General features: G+C 38.7%; 1 protein-coding gene across 12 annotated transcripts in view; it reads left to right on the forward strand.

Annotated features, from left to right (window-relative positions):
* Positions 1–18,676, forward strand: part of COL6A3 (collagen type VI alpha 3 chain) — a 142,908-nt gene extending 124,232 nt beyond the window's left edge. For 9 of the 12 annotated variants that reach the window (XM_040357520.1, XM_040357522.1, XM_040357525.1 and 6 more), the window contains 3 exons: positions 3,042–3,092; positions 14,726–14,899; positions 17,762–18,676. In XM_040357520.1, the coding sequence (XP_040213454.1) occupies positions 3,042–3,092; positions 14,726–14,899; positions 17,762–17,802 (266 nt within the window). In that variant the 3' untranslated portion in view covers positions 17,803–18,676. The remainder of the gene's footprint in view (positions 1–3,041; positions 3,093–14,725; positions 14,900–17,761) is intronic. The other 3 variants (XM_040357521.1, XM_040357523.1, XM_040357524.1) reach the window with 2 other exon arrangements.
* Positions 18,677–19,585: the final 909 nt, after the last annotated feature.

Here is a 19,585-nt window from a genome sequence, read left to right on the forward strand (position 1 = left end):
GTTCCATAGCCATCTCCTGACAAATTCTCAGACACATAAGATAAAAGCAGCCTGAAATTTCTGTCGGGGGAGGTTGCTATAAATAGATTAGCAGGCAGCTGGCCCTGTTACAAAACACCTCTGAGAGTCTCTGCCTATGTTAAGAGGGGGTGTGTGCCTTTCCTCCAATCAGCAATTTTACCTATCTTGGCTGTATGCCCAGACATCACACTCTTTGTTAAACAGGAAGAGAAAATGTCCTAACAAAATCTGAACTTTCTAAACAGTATATAAATGTGAAGACAGCAGATATACATGCAAAACCTATGTAGGGAGATTTGGTTCATCCCTGTGTATCATCTGAGGCTGTTCACTTCACTGGGTTTATGGAGGGTTTACATCCACTTTAAGGATGGATTGACAATATATTACAGTATGAAACAATGAAATGTTATTAAAATGTATGTATATAATTTAAAAGGAGAGAATAAGTGAAATCCAATCATTTAAACATGCCTATGCTATGCATACGGTCAGTGCTAATTGAAAATATAAAGTAGTTGAAGGGTCACTCAGCTGATAACAGAAGTTTTGGAAGAAATCTCATATAAGAGGCCAGGGACTGATTCAGCAAACAAAGTCTACCTATAACTGAAATATCACATATGGGTCATCCTATTTTCAAATATTACTTTTTGGGCAATTATATTTAACTTTAGTTTTTGTAGACTTTAAGCTTTTGATGGGCTGACGCATTTTAAAAAATCTATCATCAGTAGAATAATGATGATACACTGTATACAGCAATTCACTGATTAGAATAAATTAAAATTATAGATAACTAACAACATATTTTAAAACCCTTATACCCGTAATATAAAACCATATACCCTTAATGGTTTGTAAATGGGATAACCTTCAAATATTACACAGATCTGTATTCTCCATACTGTTCAACCTTGCACATCTTTTCAAAGATATGGGTGCCATCCTTAATGCTTCCTCTGAACAGACTTGATGATGTCATTCCAGACAAACACCAATAATATGTACATGAATGTGTACAGCTTTCACAGGAATCCTTACAGTGCATACAAAAAGTCCTTAAGTCCATAAGAAAAGCAATTCCAATGAATAGGATGGATGGATGAAGGATCCATTGCACCCCTGCAGCTCCTGTGACAGTCCTGGGTAGGATCCACTCACACTGCAAGAAGAAAACACAAACGTAGCGCTGGGGTTTGGGATCAGACAAACACCATTTATTAAAGCGGTTGTTACCCCAACAATTCATATTCCTCATATGTGCCTGTTGTACCATGTACTTGTATGAGAACGTATCCTGTTCTCTTTGTATTCCTTTCTTTATAAAAAAAAACCTTGGCATTCCTGCTAGTCCCTCTGCGTTCCTGTTTAAAACTGACCACACTGAGCAGAAGAGTACACCATGGTCAGTTCTCTAGCTATGCTGGGAACTCCGGGTACTCTCCTCAAATCATTAGACTTGTCCTGACATGCCCCCACTGCACAGCCATTCACTGGCAACCTCAATGTGCTGCTATTTCTCCTTCCACCTACATGTATGCAAGAGGGAATGTGATCATTTATAAAAAAGGGAAAAAAATATTTGGAATGTTTTTTTTTTTTTTTTTATAACTACACAAAAATGGTTTGCCTTTCATTTCTATTTTAAACTGAATGGGTTGTTTTACAAGGTGATCGTTTACAGTCACTTTAAGTGCAGAACACTTACAAGTTAAAATCTTTATAGTCAGCCTGGGAAACAGTGGTGAAGGGTATAGCGCCAATGCAGGCCAGCTAGGTGGTTAGACCAGCTAACATCACTGGTCTACCTGCCTAACTGATCTGCATTGGTGCCATACCCATCACCACTGTTACATGGTTGGCTGCTATCTGTAAATTTACATGCTGCTAGTTACCTTTCTGCTGGTTTCCCGGGCTCACTGTGAAGATTTTAACTTGTAAATGTGCTGCATTCAATAAATGGTGTTTGTATGAAGTTATTAACCCCAGCACCCTGTTTATGTTTTCTTCTTTCTATGATGTTTTTCCAGACTTTCCAGCCAGTTTATTTGTCTATTTAGGACTATATTCCCTACCAAAAATTACATATTCAATAATTGGCCTAAAATATTTACCATTGTTTCCCCTATATAAGTTGTCATATTTTATTGCAGTATTATAATTGTATTTATAGAATAGTGGTGGCCAACTTACTTGGTATAGGGGGCCTCATGTATGGCTCCCGACATCACCAAAGGGCAAAGCATAATATTCAGTAAATGTTACGCTACATAAAGCTGTCAGAGAATGCAGATATGCAATCCGAGATGGTCAGAGACTGAAGTCATACTACTCGTTGGTGACTGGGGACGTGATTCGAGAGACAGTCATAGACTGAAGACATGTTAAGGGGAATGTTAGAAATAACGTTACAGCTGCTTTAAAAATTATTTCTTCCACAATTGTGCTCTCTACTGCCCTGTAAAAATTAGCAATGCCGCATTTGGTATTTTGCCCCCCAAAATCCATCCTAAAAAATCTGAGGAAAAAATAACTTAAAAAAAAAGTGAAAAGAAGGATGTGTGAAACAAATAAACCCAACTAATCTAACCAATCATCCAGTGTAAAAATGTTTTTGTAAGCAACTTATTAAAAGGAAACACATACTGCTATCTGAAAGGGCCCTAAGGTCCACATGGCAAGTGCCAAGAGACCGTAATCTGGGCACCAGGAATAAAGAAACTCATCATCTTTTTACAACTTACAAAGACATACTCCATTGCTTGTAGTAACTAATACATCTTTGCTTCCACTTCCAAGGTTTCTTACATAACAGCAAGTCTTTTGTTTTGCTTTGCTAATCGCTTATTTCTTTCTAGAATAGTAGACGCAGATCATTTGTGGCCCTCATCATTTTCTGAACCTTCTTCAGGCGAATCTTCTTTACAGGAGCTCAATTACTATTTCATATTGCTTTTTTTCCAAGTTAATTGAAATTGTACTCATTAATTAAGTGAAACCTGTTCTCTTTTTCTTAGTGGTTGAGAAATCCATGCAGCTACCAGCGTTGGAAACAAAAATATTCGCAGGTAATTACACCAGACGCCCAGTCAGGAGACAAATGGTCAGGCGCAGAAGGATTCACCCAGACAAAGCTCATCTATATCAAAAGAGGACTTCTGTGAATTAATGATACCTTTTGATTTTTAAAGCACCAGACAACTATCACTTTAGGGTTTAACCTCTTGCACTTGTACGGGCATTGTTGAAACATCCCTAGACATTTTAGCTCTTTGGTTTAGCCCAGATTAACACACAGTTTATCATTCCAAAGCTAAAACAGTTTGGGGTTTATATATGAAAAATGTATAACATGTTTCCTCTTCAACTCAGAAAGACAATTAGAATTGAAATACTGAACAAGAAGAAATATTATTGTTAATATATTTACATATATAAGCCCCATAGTGAGATATTGGCCTTAATTTACTAAGGAAGTATAGACTGTTTATTTAGAAAATAATGTTTTCTGATTGTCTATTTTCCTTTGCGCATAATTGGGCATTCAAAGTGAATACAACTTACAAGTTTACCTTTTTTTGCCGACATTCACTATGCAATGTCAATTTTAGTAAATCAACCACTTAGTCCTGACTAGGCTATAGGGATACAGCACTATAAATGGGGGAGGGGGGGGGGTTACAGCATTGGTATGTGAATTAAAACAGTTCCATAAGAAAACAAGAGAGTTGTAATTTAACATTCTTCAGTTGGTAAAATAAGTTATCACTTATTTCACATGTGCTAAGTCTATTGAATGGACACTGTGAAGCTATGGTAATTACTGATGTTATAAAGCAGGTCTTAATAGTTTTTCTTTATTTTTTTGGGGTGAAATTAAATGATTTGTTACACACACTGTAAATTAGTACAATACATTGAAAAAGACCATGAAGCATCTGAGAAGTTTCTGCACAGTTTTTAACACTGAGGGTCGTTTTCACTATCTTTTGAGAAGATTAGCTGTAAACCAGTATTCATATAGTTAGGCTTACTGAGGGGTAATGGGGAATTGTTACTTCAAATTTGTTCTTCATCTCAAGAATGTATTCCCAAGTCATGGAAAATGTTTTAGCAAGCAAAGCACACATGTGAGTCCACAGCTTGTTTCTAAAATATTTCATTAAAATGATTCATGGATCTGTTTTTGCTTTTCATTTGTAATACAGTCCCAAACAGATGCAAACTTAATAAAAAAATAAACTAAAGCACATGTGAGTGTACACTACTTGGGACACATGAACTTTTGCATGAGGGAAAAGGTAATGACCAAGCCAGCATCGTGGTACAGGGAGCTCGATTCATATGGTACGGGCCAAGTACATCAGGTGACACGCATTGAGAAATAGTGCTAATACTCAGAAAAAACTCTTGTCCATTTTTCACTGTATTTGTTGTAGCTAAATTATATTTTTTTGGCTATAACTAAAATTAAAAAGGTAAAAACATTTGTTAAAACAGCAGTTACTGTTTTCTTCTTATTTTTCTTATTTCTTGTTACTCATATATTATCTGTCTATATGTATTTAGATAGATAGATAGATAGATAGATAGATAGATAGATAGATAGATAGATAGATAGATAGATAGATAGATAGATAGATAGATAGATAGATAGATAGATAGATAGATAGATAGATAGATATATAGATAGATAATATATATATAAATAATAAGTAATAAGAAAAATATATATATACTTTTGATATAAACTATAAATTAGTACAATGGCATAACAACTTGTCAGCAAAGGATCATGAAATGTGCCAAATACTTTCACCCTTTTTTTTCCTCATTTTTCACCATATACAGAGTCTGAGCTACTGTGCACACTGTCATTAGTTTCAGCCAAAGACACATTATGAATGACCCTATGGCTGGATTCACACCTATGCAGTTTTAGTGCTTTTTGCATTTTGCAGATTTGCACTAGAGTCCATTTAACATGGTTTCCTATGGGTTCAAACCTACAAAATGCAAAAAGCACTAAAAATGCATAGGTGTGAATCCAGCCTTAGGCTCGAGACTCAAAGCTTTAAGAATTCCACTGGCAACAGACAGTTGTAGAGTTGCCTAGTACTGTATGTCTACAAATACAATATATATGTATGTATATATATATATATATATATATATATATATATATATAGTATCTCACAAAAGTGAGTACACCCCTCACATTTTTGAAAATATTTTATTATATCTTTTCATGTGAGTAGTAAGTGCCGGTTCACACTTAGACGGCACGACTTCAGGGGCGACTCCGCAAGGCCTCATAAAGACGACTTCAGAGGCGACCTGCAAAATGACCTCTATATAGAAGTCAATGCAGGTCGCCCTAAGCCGCCCCCGAAGTCGTACAAGAACCTTTTTCTAAGTCGGAGCGACTTGCATCGATCCTATTAGAACGGTTCTATTGCATAGAATGGGACGTGACTCATCAGGCGGCTGAGCCGCCTGACGAGTCGCCCCAGTGTGAACCGGCTCTGAGTGTGCAGCTTGTATAGCAGTGTACATTTTCTGTCCCCTCAAAATAACTTAACACACAACCATTAATGTCTAAACCGCTGGTAACAAAAGTGAGTACACCCCTAAGTCCAGCACTGCCTTAACCCTCTTGGGCATGGAGTTCACCAGAGTTTCACAGGTTGTCACTGGAGTCCTCTTCCACTTCTCCATGATGACATCATGGAGCTGGTGGATGTTAGAGACCTTGCGCTCCTCCACCTTCCATTTGAGGACGCCCCACAGATGATCAATAGGGTTTAGGTCTGGAGACATGCTTGGCCAGTCCACCAAGTTTACCCTCAGCTTCTTTAGCAAGGCAGTGGTCATCTTGGAGGTGTGTTTGGGGTTGTTATCATGTTGGAATACTGCCCTGTGGCCCAATGTCCGAAGAGAGAGGATCATACTCTGCTTCAGTATGTCACAGAACAAGTTGACATTCATGGTTCTTTAAATGAGCTGTAGCTCCCCAGTACCGGCAGCACTCATGCAGCCCCAGACCATGACACTCCCACCATCATGCTTGACTGTAGGCAAGACCCACTTGTCTTTGTATTCCTCACCTGGTTGCCGCCACACATGCTTGACACCATTTGAACCAAATAAGTTTATCTTGGTCTCATTAGACCAAAGGACATGATTCCAGTAATCCATGTCCTTAGTCTGTTTGTCTTCAGAAAACAGTTTGTGGGCTTTCTTGTGCATCATCTTTAGAAGAGGCTTCCCTCTGGGATGTCAGCCATGCAGACCAATTTGATGAAGTGTGCCTCGTATGGCACTGACAGGCTGATCCTCCACCCCTTCAACCTCTACAGCAATGCTGGCAACATATGTCTATTTCTCAAAGACAACCTCTGGATATGATGCTGAGCATGTGCACTTAACTTCTTTGTTTCCATGGTGAAGCCTGTCCTAAATGGAACATGTCCTGTTAAACCGCTGTATGCTCTTGGTCACTGTGCTGCTTTCAGTTTCAGGGTCTTTGCAAATCTTCTTATAGGCCATCTTTATGTAGAGCAACAATTCTTTTTTTCAGATCCTCTGAGAGTTCTGTGCCATGAGGTGCCATGTTAAACTTCCAGTGACCAGTATGAGGGAGTGAGAGCGATAACACCAAATTCAACATGCCCGCTCCCCATTCACACCTGAGACCTTATAAAACAAATGAGTCACATGACACCAGGGAGGGAAAATGGCTAATTGGGCCCAATTTGGACATTTTCACTTAGGGGTATACTCACTTTTGTTACTAGCGGTTTAGACATTAATGGCTGTGTGTTGAGTTATTTTGAGGGGACAGCACATTTTCACTGTTATACAAGCTGTACACTCACTACTTTACATTGTAGCAAAGTGTAATTTCTTCAGTGTTGTCACATGAAAAGATATAATACAATTTTTACAAAAATGTGAGGTGTGTACTCACTTTTGATAGATACTGTATATATTTATATGTATATGTGTATTTGTATATATATATATATATATATATATATATATATATATATATATACACTATGTATGAGTGTATGTTAGTGTTGTCATTGACCATTGTGTATGATGTTTCTTTGTTTTTGGTATTGTTTTCCCATCTTCATTAATTAATCATTGTCTTGCATTGTCTTTTTCTCCTGCATTGTATTATATGTTTTATCCTATATAACAATATATACAGTATATACTGTATATACAAATGTATACAGTATATATACAGTATATATTTTAGAATTTTTGTGTGTGTCTTCAAATACTATATATATATATATATTTAATATATATATATAGAGACATATATAGATGTTGATATCTATATATATGAGTGTATTTTATTCTTGTCATTGACCATTATGTATGATGTCTCTTTGTTTTTGGTATTGTTTTCCATCTTCATCATGTGTGATTGTGCGTCTCTTGTTGTGCTTCAGCTTTGTTATAGGAGATTTTGTTTCCTTGATGATAGTTTTATATTCCAGTCCTGCTTTGTCATATGTGCCTTTTAGTTTGCTGTTTCTGTTTGTTATTGGTCTAATATAATTCTTGCTGGTGCCAGCCTGAGTAACATTCTGATAGCTCAGATGTTTGCCAGAAAAGCTATTGTAGCAGCCTAATTTGATGCTTCCTCAAATAGTGCCAACACTTTACAGAGTGCATGGAACCTGCATGGGTCACATTACCTTCTGCTCTCTGAAGGAGATCACAATTTAAAACTGAAGCCATTAAAAGAAAAAAACATTATTTACAGCTTCAGCAAGCTAACATACATGTAATGATGAATGTCCTCTGTCATGCAGGTAGAAGTATCCTGTAGAAATCTTCTCTGCAGGGATACCCCACCCTCTTCCCGTCTCTTAACTTCCAGTGCTACAGGAGTCAATAGCAGAAGACCCATTCTGTGAAGCTGTTGTGAAAAAGTTCCTGATGAGGACCCAACACTTCCACCCTCCTCCACCATTAAGAAACGTTTAATAATTACTTTTCTTGCCTGTAATATGATCTGTGAATGAAGGAGTGGATCCTGTGACTCATCAGACTCTCCTCCATTCACAAATCATGTTACAGGCAGCAAAACAATAATATAACGTTTCTCTGTGGAGGAGGAGAGAGGAGGGGAGGTGTCCTCATCATCAGGATTTTGTTTACAGCAGCTTCAAGCAGACCTGAAATTATTAATTATGGCAGCGATGGAAGTTAAGAGACAGGAAGAAGACAGGACATCCCTGCAAAGAAGATTTCTACTGGTTCCAGCTGACTGCATGAGATGGCTCAATTTTCATTAGAAATTGACTCAGATACTATCCCAGGTGGTGAATAAGCTTACTAAAACTATATTTGGCTATACTTCCACCTTTAATATTCATACCAAGGTCACATGCATGGGGCAAAATAGGAAAGAACCAATGAACCTACCATTATGTTTTGGATTGTTAGAAGACACTGGAACAATCAACCCATCCAAACACAGGGAAAACCTTCTAAGTGTATACAGATGTTATCCCAGGTAGTATTGCCATTTAGGAATGAAAAGTGCAAGGCAAGAGTACTAACCACAGTCATTTTGTGCTCTTAATTGCCAGTATTGGGTTGACATGACATTAAAATCAATACATATGCAATTTAGCTTTATGAAGCTTAACGAATACAGATTGAATCTCTGTGCAACTCTGCTCATAAGCCAGTACCAATATTAAGAGATGTACAGTCTTTTCTGCTTCCTTTCCATGCTTCGGCACATCCTTGCTGTATTGCTATTGGTAGTACTGTAGCCTTTCTTAGGACACTGTATTCTGGCAAAGTTATTTGAAATGGCGTTCCACAATCATTTTTTATGGACCTTTAAACCTCTGGTCCCTTAATAGACCATTAATACATGTTTTCACTTATTAACCATAAAAATACACCTTTCTGTATCATATGTTCCGACAAAATCCTTGTAGGAACTGAACATCTTTTGCAGGCACCCACTTCTATCAAAGACAGGCTAGCCACCTCTTAAATTAAAAAAAATTATGTTAAGAATAAATAATTCATAGAAACATAAATATAAGTACGGAAACTTGTTATGAGGCGCATGCATTTTTCTGTCCTGGATGGTGTATAGAGATGCATAAATGGAAATGCATACCAATTGTACTTTGTACAAGGTAACATGCAGTAGATTATAGAAGAGAAAGTAAGGCCTGCTTAATTTCTGGTCCATCGTGTGTTTCATCAGTGGTACATCATTTATTATCATGTAAAGCTCTTGAGTATGCAAAAAGTATCTCTGGAGCTTACTTACATAAACCGGAGGACAGAAAAGCATTTGAAACCTTATGCCTTGTACACACGATCGGGTTTCTCAGCGGTCAATAGACCGCCGGGAAACCTGAGGGGAAAACCGAGAACCGGATCGGTGACTTTTCCCCATGTACACACGGCCGGGTTTCCCAACAGGAAAACTGCCTGAGAGCTTTGATCGTTAAAACCGACCGCGTGTATGCTCCACAGCAGTGTTTCCCCATAGGAAAACTGCGGGGCAAAAAACGCTGCGATTCGCGACGGGAAAAAATAGAACATGTTCCAAATTTATTCCCGCAGTTTTTCTGTCGGGAAAACTGCTAGGGAGCATACACACGGCCGGTTTTCCCGACCAAAAGAAAACATAACAGTTTTCCCATCGGGAAAACCGGTCGTGTGTACGAGGCATTACACTTAATGTCAGTTTCTGTTCTTGTTTTGTAAGTCAAACCAGTTGCCTCTTTACCATTTATAAAATTTGGTGAGACTCAGTAGGAAAAGATATCACAAAAATCTAATAAAAAAAAACTGGGGTCCAGAAGAAATTGAAAATGGGGATACTAGTCCCCTATAAATACCACCACAAGTGCACTGATTTACCACTTGGGGTCCTAAGGTGCAGTGCCCATAGCCCAACAACGCTAGAGTAAAAAATTCAGGGACTAAAAAATATCTGAAAACAGTGGTTACCTTCTAGGGACCAAGAGGTTTAACTTGAAACAGTTTATTGATAATAGTACAGGAATTAATGCATCATTCTTTAGGCCGTGTACACACGATCAGTCCATCCGATGAGAACGGTCCGAAGGACCGTTCTCATTAGTTAACCGATGAAGCTGACTGATTGTCTGATGTGCCTACATACCATCAGTTAAAAAAACAATCGAGTCCAACGCGGTGACGTAAAACACAATGACGTGCTGAGAAAAATGAAGTTCAATGCTTCCAAGCATGTGTCAACTTGATTCTGAGCATGCACAGGTTTTTAACCGATGCTTTTGCATACTAACCGTCGGTTTTGACCTATTGGTTAGGCGTCCATCGGTTAAATTTTAAAGCAAGTTCTAACATTTTTGACCGAAGGATAACTGACCGATGGGGCCCACACACCATCGGTTTGGACCGATGAAACGGTCCTTCAGTCCGTTTCCATCGGTTTTGACCGACCGTGTGTACGCAGCCTTAGAGTTTGATACATTAATCTTGTACTATTTTCAATAAACTGTTTCAAATTAAACCACTTGGTCTTTAGAAAGTAACTACTGTTTTGAAACCTTTTTAGCATCTGAATGTTTTACTATTTCAATCAGAAAAGATCCAGATTTATTTTCTGGTTATGTTTATCCGAGTCTACTTCCTTTTGGCTGCAGGCACAGTAAAGACACCATACATTTTTTTTTTTTTTTTACCCAGCCCAATGCATAAACTCTAGAAAATACATTTCAGAAAGTGATGGTTTGAAACTATAAATAGTGCATCTTTATTGGGAAAAGATTAATATCTAAAACACTAATTGAAAATAAATACATAAATACATTATTGTGAACAGTTCCATTTAGCAATTAATATAGTAATGCACATCATGCTGCAGTAAAAGTCCAAGTATAGCCCCAAAAAAACTTTTTCTTTTAGAGGGGAAGGTTTGGAACCCTTGTCAGTTATTTCTTGCTGTTTCCCAATTCACATGATTTGCCTACACTTCCTGTCCCAGAGGTGGGAAGTCTATTTGATGCAGACGCAGACAGCAATAATGCATAGAATTAGAATAAAATAGTTGACCAATATGTGATTGGAGTGAAATAGAGATAGAGATTTAATCTACAAATCTGCATATCTAATACAATATTGGGAATTGTAAAATTATTATAAGGTAAACTATAATTAATCAAATTGTGAGTTCCTGAAAATAGGAAATAGTTTCCCTTAAATACAATTTGGAAATTTAAAGTAGAACTATAGGCAAAACTGTGGATAGAGTAAGGGAGGGTTATGATCCCTGTAAAACAATGTTTTCGCCATCTGTGTCCCATTGCGGAAATTTCTCTTCACTTCCTTCCCCATAGCTAAACAGGAAAAGGAAATCCCTGCAAATTAAGGGAATTCCTTGAAGACCCCCAGGTCACTAGAACTAGTGTCCCCATTGCAAGATTTCCCCTCTATTACTTTTCTGGGGACAACCCAAATTATGGGATTTTCTTTTACTGTCACTTTCAATGAAAATGGTAAACAGGACCAATAGAGAGAGTGAACCTCCTTAACGGGGGCACAGACAGCAATAAAAACTGACAGGGGTTCTAATTTGTCTCCACAAAAAAAGGTTTTGACATTATTTATATGTTAGGTTCGAAGTGTAGGCATATTGGATGTCTTGATCAAAGGAGTCTTGTTATTTTTAGTAGTCAGATTTTTTTTCTTTAATTTCCCTCTACTGCACTAGAGACATCAGCAATAAAAATTGTTCTTCTGTTAGATATTATTATAATAACAGAGAAGTAGAGTGTGTAATCTATTGCAATAAACTGCACAATAAAGGTACAAAGTATTTATTTAATTTGCCCAAAAGTAACCCCACAATTCATCCTCCAGCCACCTGGTTTAGGTATACTGATATGTACTATAAATGAATGAGTTAAACAACCTGTAAACTTTGACTCTTTGTTTTCTCATTCATACATTTACAAAATACTCTAGTAGAAAAAAATGATGTTAGTATTTTAAAAAGACGTGCATAAAAACCCTTTACTTGGGTGAATGTACAAGGTAAAGTGCTTGCAAAACAAAAGTCTTGGTGACCCTAACAGAAATCCAGCACTATCCTGCACCTGTGCAATCTGCAGTCTTATCCCAAGCACTGTTACCATCCCTGCCTCGTTCAGCTCTGTGAACTACAGAAACCCCCCCCTCTATGATATGGAAATGAGAAGGGAAGATGTTCTGTAGTCCTGTAATAGGGTGACAATTCTGCTCCCTCATAGGTACAGTACAGTGAGTAAGTTAGGTGAAACATAATAGAAGAAAAAAAATATTGCAGTCACCACATCTAGGCACCAGTAGCCTGTCTATTACGTTTTTGTTCTTAGGTGTAGACACACTTAAATGCCACTATTTTAAGAATTAAATACATGTGGAGAAAATGAAAGCAATTGCCATATACCATAGCATTTCTCCTTCCATTTTTATTGTATTCTTAAAAAGCTGCTTATAAGGCGTACATAAGCCTCCAGCTATAAATACACAACAGATGCAAGCCTTCTATTGTTTTACCCAGAATTCCATAATGAAGGCTTTAGGATCTAATTTAATCTTTTGTAGGGTTCTAAAGTACAAGGCTGAATGACTTCAGATTTCCAGATGATTACACATCTGTGTCAGATTAAACCTAAACATTTGGTTTATTAAGCATAAAGATGGCTGCGGCACAATTCATTTGAATTTACCCAGAATTCCCTGGGGGAGTGGCTTCAATAGCTATTTCCTATTTAGGGCTTTGGATACACATGACGGATGCTAAGATAACAAGCAGAGGTCTATAAATGCAATGCAGATTAAATAAAAAATAAAAAAAGAAAGAAACGGAGCAACCAATCAGCGTGGGAAACGCACCAAATGGGGCTGATGTCATTTCAGCCTGATCTAAGTACATATGGTTTTAATTTCAATTTGATATATGGCCAGCTACGTCTTGACATTTAGTGGATCGCGTCCAATATACATGCATTTGGAGCTTATCAAGATATCTCAAGTGGTGCGTGAGAAACCTGACTTTTTTTAAGCCTACACATGTGGCGTAATAAAGAATAGAGGGGGGCGGAAATTTTCAAGTGGAGGAGATTCTATTTGAAGTTCCAAAATAGCACTAACTCACTTAAAGTGTATGCTCGGCTGCAAATAAAAAGTACTTGCATCAAAAGTACAGTTCTTTTTAAACAATGCTTTTATATTTTACTTTCATGCAAGTGAACTGGAACTTTTATGGTCATCCTGCCAGTCTCCTATGCCCTGTGCAGCTTCAACCTCTTATCTGTCAATGTTATCCACTGGTTCAAGCCTGTGGTAGTGATGGCAGACATGTGCATTTCATTTCTCATAATAAAGAGCAGGACACCATGCAAAAGCACAATATGACTTCAGTCCCGTAATCAGTCTCTAGCATCAGTGGCTGACATGCCCATAATCCAGCCCTTCCTTGTACTGTTTGACAGCAACTCCTGTACGGGGCTTGCTGTCTCCTACTATCCTCAGAAACTGCTGATTGTGAAACGCGGCAAGTTGACTGATTTACAAAAGCTATTTAAAGATGTATTTAGCAAGTTTGTGACATCATTGCATTACAGGGATTGAATTTAAAACATTTACAGTGGAATCTTGGTTTACGAGTAACGCAGTTTACGAGCGCTATAAAAGACGAGCAACTTCTTTTTTTAAATCCTGACTTGGTTTGCGAGTGTCGTCTCGCAAAATGAGCAGGATTCAAGCCTCTGCGGTGTGCAGTACCACATTTAGACAGTGGTGCAGTGACATTCGGAACGGTTCGGAGCCGTTCGGAAATTGTCGGGAACACTCGAGCCTTTCCGCGTTCAGCCAAGATGTCTCTGAGTATTTCCGGGTCTCTCCCGGGCCCCTCCCCCCACCTTTGGTCACATGCGGTATTGCATGCAATAGACGTCAATGCGGAACAAATTATCTTTGTTTCCATTGACTTCTATGGGGGAAACTTGCTTTGATATGCCAGTGCTTTGGACTACAAGCATTCTCCTGGGACGGATTATGCTGGTAATCCAAGGTTCCACTGTATTCGATTAAATGAATGTGTTGTGCTAAATAAAAAGGCTTGACATATTAATGATCCAAATAATATCTTATAATAGTTGAATACACAATCAAGGTACTTAAAACTGGCAAGCCTTTTATGTTGTAACAATTTTATTTTTTTTATGTATTCCAGTTTTATGTACATCATTTTTTACGTCATTCAGTTCTGCAGATTGGCACTTCTGCCCTGACAATACAATTAAACAATAAAAAAAATTAAGTTTCAAGGTTATTATTACATGGTGACTGTTTTCCTTTAACTTTGGATCTTTTCATTTGCACCAAAATGCAGCTGACTAGCATTAATTAGATATGTTAGTGTCATTTTCAAGGGTCTACAAGTCACTACGGGGAATTGATTTCCCTGTGATTCATGCAGCAACATTAACCACATAGTTTGGACTAGTTACAGAAATAAAAAGTTCACAGAAAGGATAAAAAGATAAAAGCATCTTTAAAAGTTTAGCAGTATGATATGCACAACCAGACCTGCAAATAATGCGGATTACATGTGTATCTTCTAAAATCATTTGTTTCTTCTTACTAAAATGTTGTTTCTTTTGCCTAGTGGGCTCAGAGGCATGTAAGCTGCAGAAGGATGAAGGCACCTGCAGGGAGTTCATCTTACAATGGCACTATGATACAGAAACCAAGACCTGCGCCCGATTCTGGTACGGTGGCTGCGGAGGAAATGAGAACAGGTTCAGCACACAGAAAGAATGTGAAAAGATTTGTATTACAGGTGAGTAATTAAAACATGCAGATGAGAATCATACAGAATTTTTTTTAGGAGGAAGCAGATATAGTCAATGTAAATGTTAATTATATTTACTTGTACTATTAAACAATATAAAAAGTTATGGGGCTAAGACACATTTGAATTGTAACTTGGGCATATAAAGTGTAACTAAAGGCAAAACTTTTTTTAGTTCTGGATAAAGTAGAGTAGGGCTTAGGACATCTGTTAAATTGTTATTGTTACCTCTTGACCCATTAGGAAGGTTGACACTCTCTATTTATCCTGTTTGCCATTTTCATCAAAAGTAAAAATAAAAGAAAATCCCACATTTTGGGTTGTCCCCAAAACAGTAATAGAGAGGAAATTTCCAACGGAAACACTAGTTCTGATGACCCGGAGGGCCCCAATGGATTCCCCTAATTCCCAGGGATTTCCTCCCGATTCCTAATTTGGCTAAGGGACAGAACGTGAAAATAAATCTCCCCAATAGGACAAAGATGGAAAAAAAACCTGATAGGGGTTATAACCCTTCTTTTCTCTTTCCAAAAGAAAAAAACGTTTTGCCTATAGTTCTACTTAAATATTTAGCATGTGTTCATCACCATATGGGCATAGAAGGAAACATCAGAGAATACTGAAACACCAAGACATTGAAATAAAAGAATGTATTTGCTCAAACAAGGAACTTAAATGTATTTTTTTATATCTACAGGAAAGTGTGTAATGATATCTTATAGATTATGAGCTGAAACCATTAAAAATTGCACTTAGAATTTGGAATTCTATAACATATCCTAGCATTCCAATTTAATCAGCTTGAATAGTACTGGTTTTAAAGTCTGGTTTTAAACTTTAGTTAAAAAATGTTTTAAAAATTAGCACAAGGGTCAATGCAATGTGTCCCTTGTGCTCCTGGCTTCCGATAGTTGAAATCTCCTATCCTCTGATCCCGCCCTACCCCGCCATTATAATCTTCTGGTGCCATAGAGGTTTTTAGAGAAAAAAACATGTCATAGGCACTCATCAAGAGTGTTGACTATGCTTGCGCTTTCCGTCCACCTCTTCTATTCAAAGAAGCTGTACTATGGCTTCCATAAACATAAAAATATCTATGAATGGAGGATGGGAGGAGGAATGAAAAGGCTGCCTCCTCCACTCATAGATAGCTTTCCATTCAGTCCAATAGCTTTTCACTTAATCCAATACTAAAGATTGGTTGAATCCCTGTCAAGTTTTTTGCTACCTGTGTCTCACCGTGGAAATTTCCCTTTATGTACTTCATGATCTGAAAACACAACAGGCACAATCTCTCCTAAGTATGGTAGATTCGCTCTTAAGCACTTGACACCAGAACAGATGTCCCGACAAGAATGTAGTGCACTCCTAGGGACTTTTTTTTTTTTTTTTTATTGAGGGTAATAACTTGGATAGGGGTGGGAGGTTATGGGATGCCCATTTGACTTCAACAATAACTTCAGGGACGACTCTTCCTATATACAGTCTCTATATACAGCACCTCTTCTTTCTCCAGTTTACACTTGCTTGCAGCACTTAGCCAGAACACTGTGAATACCTGACAGTCACTCAGTCAGATAAAGCAATGGCCCATTAGAGGCAGGAACCCAAGGCCCCTTAATTGTTTAGCAGAATTTCAGTGTCCAGCTTGCATCACTCCTGTAGCTGTTTATCCCAGCACCACCTCTTCAGGCACTGCCAGACCACCTGGCTGCAGCTGTCCTGTTCACTAGCAGTCCAGGCTAACTTCCCCCACAGTCCTCCAGACTGACACGCACCAGCCTACCCAACTGATTCTCAGGAGATCTTCCAGACTTGCTGATCTGCTCCCGCTGTCCTCTCTCCTTGCTCCCGTGCCTCAAGAAAGGGTTTCCTCTGTGTGTTTTGGTCGGAATCTTCCAAAACCTGGGCCCCAGGTCTGAGGTCACCCCCCCAGACTAGGGGGCACCCTCAAGGTCCACCGACAGCCTCCTCAGCCTCCATCTCCATCTTCCACCGACTACCCCCCCCCTGGCATGATTTATTATTATTATACAGTATTTATATAGCGCCAACCGTTTGTGCAGAGCTTTACAATATGAGGGCAGACAGTACAGGTACAATACACTTGATACAAGAGGAATTATAGGGCCCTGCTCCTTAGAGTTTACAATCTAGGAGGGAGGGTCAAGTGATACAAAAAGGTAATAACTGTGGGGGATAATCTGATGGATAAAATAAAAGTACAGTTGTTAGGTGAGGGCAGTTTTTAGGTGTGGACTCATGCCTATTAGTGAGATGGCCAGCCCTCTGCCAGTCCTTTACTGGGGATTGGCTGAGGCCCTCCAAAATATTCCAAGCAGCCCCTCCTAAGCTCCACCTACTATGTCTAGAACATTCTCCAATGTCCCAGAGAACAGGGTGAGGTACCAGAGAAGCTGCTAGGATCAGTCAACCAACCCTAAATCAATACATCCTTACCCAGATTACACAGCTCAGGCTTAACCTGTCCTAACAGACCTACACTGACAAACCTAAACTAACTCTCTAGAGGGTGCTACATGAAGATTTCTCCTTACCTCATATTGTGGTGACAACTGTAAAATGTTGCACTTTCCATTACATTTAGTGCTGGCGGTCACCAGGACAAATGCAAATGATGAATCTCCCCAGCGGTGACACAGACAGCAATAAAAACCTGACAGGGGTTCTGAACCTTCCTTCAAAAACAAAAAAAGAACTCTTTGCTTTAGATACACTTTATTGTAAATATTTAGCTAGCACCAACAACACTTCAAAACACTCCCTTTATTTTTTATTGCTGAACTTTGTACAAATAAATTTACTTTATTTCCCATATTTCATTCACAGCACCTCTGAATCCCGGAGTAGTCTCAGCAATTGGAACATAATGGAGCCCAACTCTTACCACTCAAGAGGAGACAACCCAGGATGCACTGCCCTTCCTCTCACCCTCCCCCCTTGCTAGCCTGCCCCACCTCAAGTGGAAGGGAGACTTACAAGGTTAATCAATATGGTGCTATTTCTTCTGTGGACTTGCTGCAGGTTGTGCCAAGAAAAGCATTAACCCTTTCATTGCTGTAGCAATCCCAAGTGACACAAGCCCCACGATTACGGCCTGGAGGCCAATTCTGTTCACTACAGTTCTGAAAGGGTTTCTTGACACTTTGGACTCCCATACATTAAAAGCTGGTGCTTGTCAGGTTATGTTTTTAGTGTCAGAGGTCCCAGCACTAGAGTCTACTCCAGAGGGATGCTGACCCACTTAGTAACACCTGCTTCATCCCAGTCCTCCCTTCTTATATTTCCACTATCCAGTAGATTTGTAATCCCTTATCTGCCGTAGAGCTATTCATTACTATTCAGCACCTCTGACAACTAACTGTGAGTCCATGTATGCAACAGTTACCAATACGGCTATGATGCTAAGCCCCACATTCCATTTTCAAGAAGGGCACTGCAGATACTTGTGTCATAATTTCTTGAGCAGCAGGTCCCTCGGGAAGTGACAGATACTAACCCTTTTCTCCGCTATCAGGAGCCTGTAAAGTATTGCAAAGCAGAGTTTTCCAGGCCCCGCTGGCTGCACATGGGTTAAAAGCTTTAGGTTTTACCACTTAAGCTGCAATTATTGCAGTCTGAGCAGAAGAATACAATATTTTTTGGATCTTATTGTTATTTGTGTTTATAAACTTTGGGGTTGGGAAATTTGGGTATAAATTTGGGAGCGGGGCTTTTCTTGTCTTTGGTATGTTTTTATTTTTTATTTTTTTAAAGAAGGGAGAGGATACAAAGATTGTCTAATAAAGAATGAAGAGGTGTTTAACACTTTGTGTCATTATTTCTTGTTAAGTGATTGTCCTTTAATCCTTTTTTGATGGCGTGTAAGGATTCAGAGATTTTCATCTAATGCCTCATACACACGACCAGTTTTCCCGTCAGCTTTTGGCCAGGAAAACTGTCCGTGTGTATGCTCCATGGCAGTTTTCCCGACAGGAAAACCGCCGGGAATCGCGGCAGGAAAAATGAGAACATGTTATCTTTTTTTCTGCCGCAATTTCCGGCGGTCTTTTTCCCGGCAGTTTTCCTATGGGAAACACTGCGGTGAAGCATACACATGACCGGGATTCCTGACCAAAACTCTCACTGCAGTTTTCCCGATGGTCAAACCTCTGGTGTGTACAGGGGGAAAGTTACCGAGCAGGTTCTCAGTTTTCCCCCCGGGATTCCATTATTTACAGCCGGGAATCCCGATCTTGTGTACGGGGCATAATGCTTTTATCCTTTTTCTCCTCTATAGTAGAGGAATTTTCTAAAGCTACTAGTAAGCATCTGCTACCTAAGACCACCATGCAATTATATACTGTAAGATTTAATCCCCAAATGCAAATGTTAGTTATAAAAATTCTTGGGTGTTGATTCACTAAAAGCACATCGTTTTTTTACTTCCCATGGGGATTTTCTCCAGAGCTTAGTGAATGTGGTGACATTTCACATTGTAAAGAATACACAATCACACGCAAGGAAATAAAAAATAAAAAAACAGCATTTTTGCTTGCACATGATTGGAAGATGAAAATAGCAGCACTTTACCACATTGACTAAGCCCTGGGGAAAATCCCTTTGCAATGTGCAACATCCCTTGCAAAGTAAACACCCCAGTTGCCTTTAGTA

Source organism: Rana temporaria, chromosome 6, assembly GCF_905171775.1.
Source record: "Rana temporaria chromosome 6, aRanTem1.1, whole genome shotgun sequence".
In the NCBI taxonomy this organism is placed as follows: Eukaryota; Metazoa; Chordata; class Amphibia; order Anura; family Ranidae; genus Rana; species Rana temporaria.